At 35.7% G+C, this 13,120-nt stretch overlaps 1 protein-coding gene across 2 annotated transcripts in view; it reads left to right on the top strand.

The window, feature by feature from the left end:
* Positions 1–13,120, top strand: part of SORT1_1 (Sortilin) — a 97,568-nt gene that overhangs the window by 27,942 nt on the left and 56,506 nt on the right. For both annotated transcript variants that reach the window (XM_051213959.1, XM_051213960.1), the window contains 2 exons: positions 3,786–4,360; positions 10,363–10,542. In XM_051213959.1, coding sequence (XP_051069981.1) covers positions 3,786–4,360; positions 10,363–10,542 — 755 coding nt within the window. The remainder of the gene's footprint in view (positions 1–3,785; positions 4,361–10,362; positions 10,543–13,120) is intronic.

Raw genomic sequence — 13,120 nt, 5'->3', positions numbered from 1 at the left:
AGCTTGTCTTTCTATTTTGCTGTCTACATGATTATCGTATTTTTGTCCTCAGTTTCATTTTGTTTTTGTTTATTGTTGATGTTGTTGTTTTCTGACTGAAATAGTCTCATTTCAATGGAAGTATGTATATATGCATATGTGTACAAATATATCAAATGCTGTACTATTTTTTTTAAAATAGGCAGCTGCTTTAGTATAAGAAGTGATATGGCCACTTGGTTGATAGTTTATATTTTAATATAAATAACTGTTTTCCGTCTTTCTCTCTCTCTCTTCCTCTTTATATAGATTAGTATTAGACTAAATATGAGTGTTTAGGACATTTTAACTGTATATAAATAAGCTGTGTATTATGCTATTATACTATTTCGCAGAGGTATTGTGCATTATTATTGAGATGTGTCAATACTTTTAGTGCCAATTAAATTAGTATTAATCACTTCATATTATAGAGTATTAATTGATCTACTCCACTCACTTGTTTCGTTGGAAGATTTTTGTCAGGAATAGTTTAAGTTGGTATGTTGTATTCATTAACGATTAATTTCAGTTGAAATATCACTGCGAACCACAAATTAGTGAACAGTTTTTATCGTTCTAGTACAAAACTCTTAAGTAGTGTGTACCCATGACTATACCAGAGATTGAAATCAGGATGTTTAGGTCTTTCAGTGAAATCTTAACAATTACAATCATAGTGTACAATTACACAATTCTGACTTCAATCAACGTAATGAGATTGACATCCAATTCCAATGATGATCATTTGTTCACTCCAGATATGTTTCAAATCCAGTGATGATAACTTCTTATTAGAACCTCAGAATTTTTATATTGATGAGTGTAAGAATTCACTTAATTGGCTTCTTAAAGCATACAGTTACTCAAGCAAAATGCATTTGATTCATTAAAATAAAAGTCCAGTATTTTTCTATTTCGATAAAATCTGAATTCAAATTTAAACTTGACAACATTTTCATTTAGATTACGCCAAATACTCTAGAATGCATATGATTGACTGAATGTATAGTGGCTAACAGTGGAATCCAGAACGCCCGTTTCATCCTATTTCGGACTTGTCAGTTGGATGTACCTGCATCTCAGAGTTGATGTTCACGTCAAGAGTCGAATCCAGTACCGTTCGCTTCAAACACTATAGCGTTATCCATTTAGCTACTGAGTTCGAATAGCCACTTGTTTGTACAATGGAGTTTGAAGTGATCAACACTGGGTTCGAGTTCTAGAGTGAACATCAATTCTGAATTGCAGGTACATCGAGCTGACGAGTTCGAAATAGGAAGAAACGCACATCCTGGATTGCACTTCTAGCCACTATCCATATTTGCTTAAAAAGCTTGTGAATTAAGGCAATATCGAGATAATACACACAGTATACATATATGCCAATAAGAGACTGATCAATTGTAGTCCTAAACGCCACTGGGATGATTCAAGTAAACAATTCCTAGTGAATTTATCTGAATGTATTGTTGATAAAATCAGGTCAATTTATGAGAGTCAGAATTCGAAATCCCTGTTTTCATATATATACACACTGTTCTTGTATACTTTATTAAGTGGTCTGTTTTAAGAATCAGGTCATCAATATGATAATCACATCGGTCTCTTAGTCTTGTATATATCTGGTGATTTTATCATGTTTAAATTGAAAAATCGTAATATATAGTTGACATTTAAAACAGTGAATGAAACTATTTCTTATCTCCATAGTTCATATGTTTGATTATTTGTAGTTGTATATTCGTTGAAATAAATAGTTGTAACATACTATTGATATATATCAGTTCAGATATTTTGTATTCATTTCTTATGTCATGTAAGTGGTTAAACGTTCTGTGCAACCAATAATCATCTTTGTTTTCCACGTTATCAAATTCAATATTAATTCAACTTAATCATGTAGTAAAACGTTTCACTTTTAAACTGGGCAAATTGATGTCTAAAGTCGTTACATTGTCAATAATGAGACTGTACAGCTTGTTATAATCTTTTGATTAACATAACTATGTTATCTGCATACTTCACCGGTTACTTGAAGTATTTGTAAATAATGAAATAGATCTGTAAGAATTCAAAGAGAAGAAATCGTCTATTCTTAAAATTTGTTGACCGAAAATTGTGAAAATGAAAACTCAGAAGTGAAAAATCCCAGCCAACACCAAATAGATCTAGTCTACTCGAATGAACTACTCTCTTTAAACTCTGACAAATATGATATTGGTCATTTCTCAGAGAATAATCAATTGTAAATACCTCAGTCCATTTGGAAGTTATTCGTGGCCCGAATAACTTAGTGGTAACGTATATCAGACAACCAAGCTCTATGATATCGGTCCGAATTTTGCTAGGATTATCTGTTTTCTTATAGCTCTAGATATACCATGCTAGCTAGCACAAATTTAAGAAAGAACTTCGGGTTTCCTGCCAACTACCATCAACTACTTGACATTTATCGTGATTCGTCAGATGTAATACCTATATAGTAGAAAGTTCAGAATTAAGAGCCTTAATTGTTTTCTTTTGAGTATACTTGAATTAATTTATTAATAAGTGGTTTGTCTTTTTAGCTATTATTAGGAAGAGGTTGAAATTTACAAGGAAATGCTTTTGACTATTGATCACTAATGTTGAATTATCTTCACTTTAATTTCATCCTGTTAAATGGTTTGACTAATATTATTATTGGTTAAATGTTTCCTATCATTTAATCAATCAACTCAACTCATTTGATTGAGATCATGAACCGATTGATGTTAGACCATCACAATTGAAGACCTGGAAGCACTGGACAGCCGTTTCGTCCTATTGTGGGACTCCTCAGCAGTGCGCATCCACGATCCCGCGAGCGGGATTCGAACCCAGGGCCTTCGGTGGCCAGTGGAGCTAATCCTTGTCGGGTAGAGACAGGTATCTACCTCAGTACAACGGAAGTTGGTCGCGCAATTTCGTGGATTAGTTGATGTTAGAAACTATCACCATTGAATGCCGGCTCAGTGGTCCAGTTGGTTAAACGTTCGCGCGCGAGACCGAAGGCCCTGGGTTCGAATTCTGCGAGCAGGATCGTGGATGGGCACTGCTGAGGAGTCCCACAATAGGATGAAACGGCCGTCCAGTGCTTCCAGGTTTTCAATTGTGATGGTCTAACAATAATCGGTTCATGATCTCAATCAAAAACTTAATAATCTCCACAACCCCTATACTAGTAATCAACTCATTTGGTTAGTTTTTGATTATAGTTCCAGGTGATAGGAACTCTATATAAAGGACTGTACTTTTGTTAAATCATAGTCACTCTTCAACATCATAAGATTAAATGCTCTCTTCTAATATTCTTATAGTTCAGTAAAATAGAAAACAAAACAGAGAGAACTAGTCCTGTTGTTGATTCGTTTTGTTCACTACGTTTAACCCCAATTTTTTATTATTCTGCCAAGTGATAATAGTAAACAGTGAAACTCTATGATCTCGGCAGTGACAATGTACTTATAATATGATTAATCCACCAAATTTTGAAACTCACACCACTGACTTCTAATATTAGTGGTTTGGGGTTTATGAGTTCTCTGTAAGGCCTAAAGTTCCTAAGTTCATTGGCGAGGTCGTTAATGCACACTGTTGAGTAATTCTATATCAGGACGAAACAATTGTTCAGTGCTTCATGATTTTCAGTGTTTGATTAGTTACAGTTTGTTCATGATATAAACTTTAAAATCCCGTCATATTTACAATCTTCTTTACTAATATTTCCTGTTTTTTCATCATAGACACTGGTTATGGAGCATTATTTATATCCGATATCAGTGGTGCAATATTTAGTGAATCACTACGACATCATTTATACCCAAATCATGCACCTGTGACAGATTTCTACCGTGTAGCATCAATGCGTGGTACATATTTGGCTACACGTTTAAATCCAGATCGTACATTGTATACAGTGATTACACATGATCGTGGTGCAAGTTGGCATCCTTTAGGAACACCGATTAATGTTCAAGATACTTGTCAAAGTAAACCAACAACATCAACGACATCATCAACAACGACAACAACCACAGATGCGACGGCAGAGGCAACAATAACAGAGACTGCATTTAATGATGCTACTATATCTACTGTCAAGGTCAATAATAATCATACTAATAATACGATGGGTAATGTAGGTAGTGAAGACATCAGTGATGTAATCAGTACATCTGATAACTCTTTGAGTTCAACAACAAATAATCCTTCAAGAAATCCTGTACAGACAAATATTGAGAATTCTACTCCAAGTGAAATATGGAGACCTGATCCAAATATGAGTGATTTATTGTCTACAGACCCATCATCAGTAAAGGTGGGTTTGTAGATTATCTTTAAATTCTCTTTTTGTATATACTCAGTCAGTTGAAATAATTAGAATCGATTCGTTTTAAAACAGTTTGGGTTATCCGTATACTTTTTTTAGAAATTACACAAGGTTTACTAAAAATGACTATGATAGATATTTAAATAACTCATCATGTAATGGTTGTTTGAATCTTCCCATTGATATTTAGGACTTCAATTGGTGAGTGTCTTATTGGCATATGTGCATCCTGTGTGGATGGCCTTGGTATTTTATTTAAGCCACAAACATTTTAAGTTGTCCTGAATATCAATGGGAAGATTCAAACAGCCTATACAACTGAGTTAAAATCTACTCCATAGCACAAGCTAATGGCTTACTGGATTCAGTAGCCAAGCAGATAACGCGATGCCGATCAAAGGGAGAAGCACTGGATTCGGACCCCGGAGTGAACATCAGCTCAGGGATGCGGGTACATTCAACTAAATATACCAAAATAGTGATCAATAACATACCTGTTTAGTGACTTAGTGTTGATCGAAATTGCAGTATGGCCTTTGGTTCTGTTGACATGACCGGGTGTACTTTGTATTGATGTTAGCTGGTAGCTCTACTAGCCTAGTGATAAAGTTTCAGATTATGTTGCTGGTTGACTTGTGTTCGAGTCTCATCAAGTGCCACATGGTTCCAGGTACTCCTTGCTGAAAAATGACAAAATCATGTATTACGATTCACAAAATAACTGTGTGTATATAAAAAAATGTGAAGTTATATCAAGTCCCCATTTAGAGAATGGCTAAGTCATTTTTTTACGACTGATTAATCAGTCGGTGGTGACCGATCAATGGTAAGTCCTACAAGAGGTCAGTTGAAGCCGGAAAGACTCAGTGCTAACATCTCTGACTGTGAAGCTGAGTTATAAGAAGTCAAATCCATCAGTGAACAGCATTTCCTTCAAGATTAAAAAGTACACCTTACTGACGTGTGCCGAATAACACGAAACCGATATTCAGGGTATCCTTTCGACTACTCCCAATCATTACCTTACATCTCAAAATAGTTAAGTATTGAACTATTGAAATTGCTAAGATCTCCACAAAACCCCTTCTTATAATAATTGTCTGCCCACTGGTGACTGAATTCAAGAGGAATTTTCTGGAGTTGTAGTGAGAAGCCGTGACCAGTGGAGTTCAACCAGGTCTGTTGTGAGGTATCACCTCACTGAAGACAATGGTGTACGGTGGCGCAATTTCTTGGATTAGTTGTAGCTAGACATTAACACCGTTGGACGCCGCCCGGTTCAGTAGTCTAGTGAATAGGCACTCACGCGCGAGACTGATATGTCCCGGGTTCGAATCCCGCCAGGAGAGATTGTGGATGCCCACTGCTGAGGAGTCCCACAATAGGACAAAACGGCCATCCAGTGCTTCCAGAATTTCCATAGTGGTCTAGCTTCATTTGACTCATGATTTCAACTGCTGAAGTTAAGTAAGTATTAAACTTCTGTTCATGCTATTCTCCGTTAGAATTTATATTAATACACAACTAACTCAGTTCAAGTAGGTAGAGCTGAATTTTAATTTGCATTTCACCTAATTTGAATTATTCAATTCCTATCTATTATTGTGTTTTTATCTATGCTGAATACGTAATGATAACTTGACTTCATTTAAACTAATATTCAATACAAGATGAACAGATAAGTGACCATAACGTTTATTCAACTACCACATATCACTGACCTTCCCGAATGTATATATATATAAAGATATAACTAAGATTCTTAATTCAGTGTCACTTAAATATGATGAAACTGAACATTTTGTATGTATACATATGTGTATGTGTACATGTTTGCATGTAATCACGTTTTGTTTTTTAGGTCAACAATGTCAAGTGTTTTGTCAAGTTCACTAATTGTTTACATTTGAAAAACAGTTGCTTTTTTCTAGGTTTATTTTGAATTTATTGGTTTGTCAATTTAGTTTGTATCAAAATAAGTCAGTTACATCGAAAATATTTGTCATGGTCAAATATTTTTAGGATTTTTGTTGTTTTAGTTCATTCAAGAATACTTTTTTCCATTATCGGTAGTGCGCATCCACGACACCCCGTCGTGGGACTCGAACTCAGAGCCTATCGGTTTCGTACGCGAGCACTTAACCACTAGACCATTGAGCTGGCTGGCATCCAACAGTGTTAATATTTAACTTCAATTAATTCACGAAATTCCAGGTTTTCCATAGTGGTCTAGCTTCACTTGAGTCATGGACTCAACTACTGAAATTATTACAATCTCTACAAAACTCCTTCTGATACTTTTTTCCATTAGTTCACCACATAATTATTCTGTTACATTTACTGGAAAGTAATAACAATTGGAAAATATATTTAGTTGTATGATAGAAGTGTTTTAATTCATATTAGATCGATATAGAGTTAATACAATATTGATAAAGCTAAGGGTTTATTATTTTTTCTGGCTAGCGTTTTTTTAGTGAGCTAGTTTTCTACGGGATGGGGTTGCTAACCCCATGCACAACCCTCTTCCTTTACCCGGGCATGGGACCAACAGTAACTCTATAAGAGCTACAGGTGGAATGTATCAGCAGCCTCTGCATCAGTAGGCCTCAACATGCAGAAAGGCAAAACTAAGGTCTTCAAATACAACACGGAGAACACCAATCCAATCACGATTGATAGCGAAACTCTGGAAGATGTAGAATCCTTCACGTACCTGGTCAAGTGTATCATCGATGAACAAGGAGGATCAGATGCAGACGTAAAGGCGAGGATTGGCAAAACAAGGGCCACATTCATACAATTGAAGAACATATGGAACTCAAAACAACTGTCAACCAATATCAAAGTTACAATCTTCAATACGAACGTCAAGACAGTTCTACTGTATGGAGCTGAAACATGGACAACTACTACAACCATCATCAAGAACGTACAAGTATTTATAAATAGTTGTCTATGCAAGATACTCAACATGCATTAACCGGTTACCATCAGCAACAGCCTTCTGTGGGAGAGAACAAACCAGGTTCCGACTGAAGAGGAAATTAGGAAAAGACGATGTAAGTGTCTAGGACATACGTTATGCAAATCATCAAACTGCATCACGAGGCAAGCGCTAACTTGCAATCGTGAAGGGAAATGGAAAAGTGGAAGGCCAAAGAACACATTACGTCAAGAAAGGCAATCAGATATGAAAAGGATGAATAACAACTGTAAAGAGTTGGAAAGGATTGTCCAGAACAGGGTTGGATCGAGAGTGCTGGTGTGTGGCCTATGCTCCTCTTCGAGGAACAACAGGCGTAGTTAAGTAATGGTATATTATTCGAAAAGATATAACTCTCAGGTCGTGTTGATTGATTATTTGTCACGAAAATTTTTATAATATGAAGCATACGATTCAAACATAATTCATAGTTAGAGATGTTTGCATCGAAGTATACATGGTTATAACCACCAACCTTTGATAAGTAGTATACGAAGAATATACACTAGTAAAATGACATGGATAAAAACTCATGAGCGTTTTCAACTAATAGATTATAGGAAGTATCAAATAGTAACCACTTTCTTCGTAGTAAAAGAACTGAAATATCATATTTGCAAATGAGGTTTTATAGAGAAGAACGATTCCGGTCCTCATACACCCTATTGATAATCATTATGAGATCATTATGAAATATGTGAGAACATTCCCAACTTGATTCTATAAGATTGTGGTTAGGCGTTTAAAATTGTTGAACAATTAAATGATCACAAAACTAATATTGATGCAGATTTTATTACTGTTTACAGGATCAATCACAATATCTGTTGTTTCTTCATTTATAGCTCTTTAATACAACAAGAGTTTTATATTTCCTGGATATGAAATTTTAATCCTGTATTCAAAAAGAAATATATATATTAAGTCCTTGTGTATACCAAGATATTGTACTATCGTGATTGTCAGTAGTCTTTTGGGTTACATATTATGTTTTAATTAGGTATATTCCTCTTTTTTGGAGTGATACTCTTACCTATATAGTGATCATAGTAAGCTTTAAAACACTATACACATATCACAATTGACTGATCACTGGGTGGCGATCAATGTCATACGAGTCTAGTCCTTATTAGTGCAGATCGAATACTATCGACCATGTTGCAATGTGGCCACCAGTCTAGGTAACTCGACACTGCGGGCACTATGTATTGAGATTTAGATGGTGGTTGGAAGTAGCTGACAGGAAACCCTGGACCTGGGTTTCGTGCTACTTGACACTCGTCAGCAAGGTGTACCTGTAATCTCGAGGGAACTGGTGTTCCCTGGCGGATTCGATCTGGTGTCACCGAGCTTCACAGTCATAGACGTTACCACTGAGCTATCCGAGCCGCAACCGACCTCCTGCAGTGTCGAGTCACCTAGACTGGTGGCCACATTGCAACATGATCGATAGCATTCGATCTGCACTAATAAGGACCAGACACGCATGACATTGATCGCCACCCAGTGACCAATCAATTGTGATTACATCTCAGTCCTGGGATAGCTCAGTGGTAACGTCTATGACTGTGAAGCTCGGTGACACCAGATCGAATCCGCCAGGGAACACCAGTTCCCTCGAGATTACAGGTACACCTTGCTGACGAGTGCCAAGTAGCACGAAACCCGGGTTCATGGTTTCCTGTCGACTACCTCCAACCACCATCTAATCTCACTATACACATATGTATATTTAAATAAAGAGTTTATTGAAAAAATCTTGTCTGACAAAGATCTTCTTACAGTTTTTTACTCTACATGTTTCACATAAGCCAACCAAAATAACAGAATGAATTATTTGCTACATCATGAATTACGATAGTGTAAATAATAATTCCCGCTTCATTTTACTTAATATCTAGGTTCAAGGTCAACATTGCAAATGAGAATGGAGTTTATCCTTACCCTATTTTCGTAATTTAAAAAAATGCTCTGTGGTTGTTCATTTACTTGTTTGTTTACACACTGCTGATGAGTACCATACTAGGACTAAATGGCCGTCTAGGGCTTCTAGGTTTTCAATGGTGGTCTAGCTTAGATCTACTCATGAATTCAACTGTAACCATACTACAATCTACACAAATCCTCATATTGAATGAATAATTATTTGCTTCGGTTTGGGCACCCGGGCAGTATCACAGCCCTCACACATATCGAATGAGATTTGTATGGCGCTTATGTATTTGGTGCCTCCTTGTACCAATATCTATGTGTTGAAATAAATAAATAAATTATTTGAAAAACTTTCCTCTTCATGAAAATAAATCATTCATGCGTTTTTTCTCCTTATGGTTGATGCAATTCATTCATATTTTATATGAAAAGTATCCGAAAATTTGGAGGGAATTTCAACCACAGCTATATCCAGTGAGCTTAATTTATTGTCATTCAGTCTAAGTACTAACTTTTAAAGATCTTTGAAGGATTTTTCTCATGTGGTTGAAAGACTGAGTGAGTAACGCTTTAGCTAACCGTAAAATACTACTTAAAAATATAAAGATCATTAATGAGATTGTAAACACCCAGGTATTGTGGTGTTTAGAAAAAGTATGACTTATGTGCAACCACCGCCTATCTATGGTTCGCTAACATAGGAGTAGATTGAAAAATACCAGGAGTGGTCAGATTAAAAGATGTATTGTATTCATAAAGTCATTTATTGCTGATCAAATATGGATGTCCTCAAGTTGTGTTCTATGCGATATTTGAAATCACTGATTAGGGATACTGAGTGACATTGCATAACATTCATCACAGCTTCACACCTTCAATTTTCTTTCTTCCACTGAAAGATAACTTACTTGTTAAAAGAAATAAGTTCCTAGAATCTGTTCATTATCCAATATCTGTAACAATCGGTTCACTTATGAATAATTCAATATTAAAATCCTATTGTTTTAAATCAATGTATATATTCACATTATATTTTTAGAACTGTATTTCTTATTTTCGTTATCTATCATAGGTTTGTGGTTTACAAATAAGCAATCAATTCAGCATTAAAAATCGTGTTATCGCTTCTCCACCATTGTCAATAGCCGCAGCACCGGGACTGATATTAGCTCATGGACATGTGGCAACACATTTGAAAAATACACCAGCCGATGTGTTTGTCAGTTCTGATGGTGGATATACATGGCTTAAAGTAAGTAATATGATATGATAAAATACATTTATCTGTATTTATTTGGTAATCTTTAGTTCACTGTACGTTAATTATATTATGGATTTAGATACCCTGTTTACAAGTAATAAAAATATAATGAACTAATCATAACATCTGCTTAGCTGAAAGCTTTTATTTAGCAAAACCCACTGAATGGTATTAGTTACCTACACTATTACAGATGTGCCGTACCAATAGATGTCAATGTACATTAAATAAAATGAAGCTTAGCTGTCGGTTGCTGCCGCGTTTGTGTGCATTATAAAAGTGTGTCCACCGATACCATAGCTATGGGGATCTTTTTTAACTTTTGAATCCAAACAACTGACTTATAATTTTTAACTTCGTTCCATCAACTTCAATCCAAGTAGTAAGATGATACTATTGGGTAAACAATGCTAAATTTAGACTCAAAGTGTTAGGTCAAGATTGAGGATGGGTTGGTTAAGTAGTGATTATTCAGCTAATGAGGTAATTGGAATTGCGTATTACGTATACCCAACTACCACCTACTTTGATGCATTGTGCTAGCTCCAGTTGTAGTAGGTGTGAGGAGACCTAGGAGTAACCAGTCCAAGATTTATTGTCAGTTCGTGAAAACATCAACTGTTAAACTGAAGCGTTTGATAGGTTCAGACTACCTGATTGGGATCCTTGCAACTATTCTAAATGATTGTTGAAAATACTAGGAAAAATGTCTCGGAAACGGTCCAAGTGTTTAGGATTGAGGTTGACACTTGATCTTTCGATTTTTAATTCCAATCTACTTTTATGTGTATCTTTCCGTCGTGCCTTTTCGAACGATACCCTCAGTGTTTAGTCTATCTTATTATTTTTGCCACTACCTTAATTCGATCTCTTTTTCATTCATCTTGTTATTTTTATCTAATAGTCCTAATGTGGTGAGGTATGGCGACTTGGGCTAATACACCCTTTGCCTGGCTATATATTGACAGTATTTTTCTATCTTCTGCTGATAGATGTGCATCTTGTCTACACCACAAGATTATTTTAAGTTCAGAATAAATCCTTAATATTGTATCTCAAATTATATTGACTATGCACAACATTAATAGCAAAATAAAACTTCTAGATACATTGATAATTTCAGTCAGTCAACCATACGTGAAGTGTAACCAGAAACACGTGTACATAGGTTCGAGTTGCTATATCCAATAGCTTGGCGAAATGAAATTGTCAGAGGAGATCTCAGTAATGAAGGTATTAACAGCATCAGTGGGAATAAAAAAGTTTAGGCATCAAAGTTATGGATCGGTGGGATAAAAAAATGTACCAGGAACTATGAAACTTGGGATCTAAGAGAAGACACAGAGTGAATCCGCTTGCGCCAGGGGGAAAGATTCTGACCTATCACACTCAATGTTTCTAACAGTTTGTTACGATAATCACACGAACCCCAACCAGGTGATTTGTGTCTATCAAAATACCTAACAGTCATTGACTACATGGGATGATAGCGTCTTGGCTTAGTTGTTCCTAACTCTTTTTCAAATCACTCGTACACTAGCCAAATTCGTTCATTGAATCAGGTAGTGGTTGGGCATATATAAAATATAGATGAAGATTCACCTTACCACCAATAAATTTATCATCCCCAGTTAGTACCTTGAATTTACTCTTAGCATTGCTCACTCGGTGATCTCAACAAACTCGAGGAATGTTTTGAGAACATTTATGATTATATCCCAATAACATGGAATATCCGCTACTTTTAGTAAACACGTTTCTTTGTCATAAAGTAGGACATAGTGAACTCTTGTGCAGTAAACTTGTCCTTTAGTTGGCTAAGGAATATATATCATACTCTACAAGTGACGAATGTGGGCAAAATTGAGACGGCCTTGATCAGTAAATTTACACAAGTTACATCTCTCCTTTAATATAATACTGATATTAAATGATTGTGTTTTTCAAATAAAGTTCTTAAAAGGAACTATTTTCAGTATGAGGGTTATGGTAATTGTTGAATTTTATTGAGATCACGAACCAATTTAAGTTATACAATTGTTGGAAACTTGGAATAACTGGATGGCCGCTTCATCCTAGTGTGGGTACTCTGTAGCAATGCTCTTTCACTAACCGCAACCGAAGATTGAAACTACGACCATTGATTCCATGCGTAAATGCCTAATCTCAGAACCACAGATCTGTAACGTTGCACGACAGTTTTCGATTATCTTCAGTGAACACCATCCTTACATCGGATACAATCGAACTTCACTGATCACAGCTTTTCATTAGAACTCCGGAAATTTCCTCTGGAAGGTGATGATTTTGTCGCATGTATGAAACGTATCTAACAAAAACAATGGAATATCACTAATTAGTTAAATCTAAACTTGTACACCATTGGATCCTGGCTCAGTAGTCTCGAAGTTAAGCATTCGCATGCTAGACTGAAGATTCTGGTTTCGATTTTTAATTGTTAGGTTGTGGATGAGCAACAATGAAGAGTTTAAAACTGATATGAAATATCTTCCCGAGTTTTTTAACAGTTATTCAGCTAAGTTCGTTTCATGATCTCAACACTAGTAAC

This window comes from Schistosoma haematobium, chromosome 3 (assembly GCF_000699445.3).
Source record: "Schistosoma haematobium chromosome 3, whole genome shotgun sequence".
Lineage (NCBI taxonomy): Eukaryota > Metazoa > Platyhelminthes > Trematoda > Strigeidida > Schistosomatidae > Schistosoma > Schistosoma haematobium.
The sequence above is the reverse complement of the archived record's forward strand: the minus strand, read 5'-3'. Positions and strand labels throughout refer to the sequence as shown.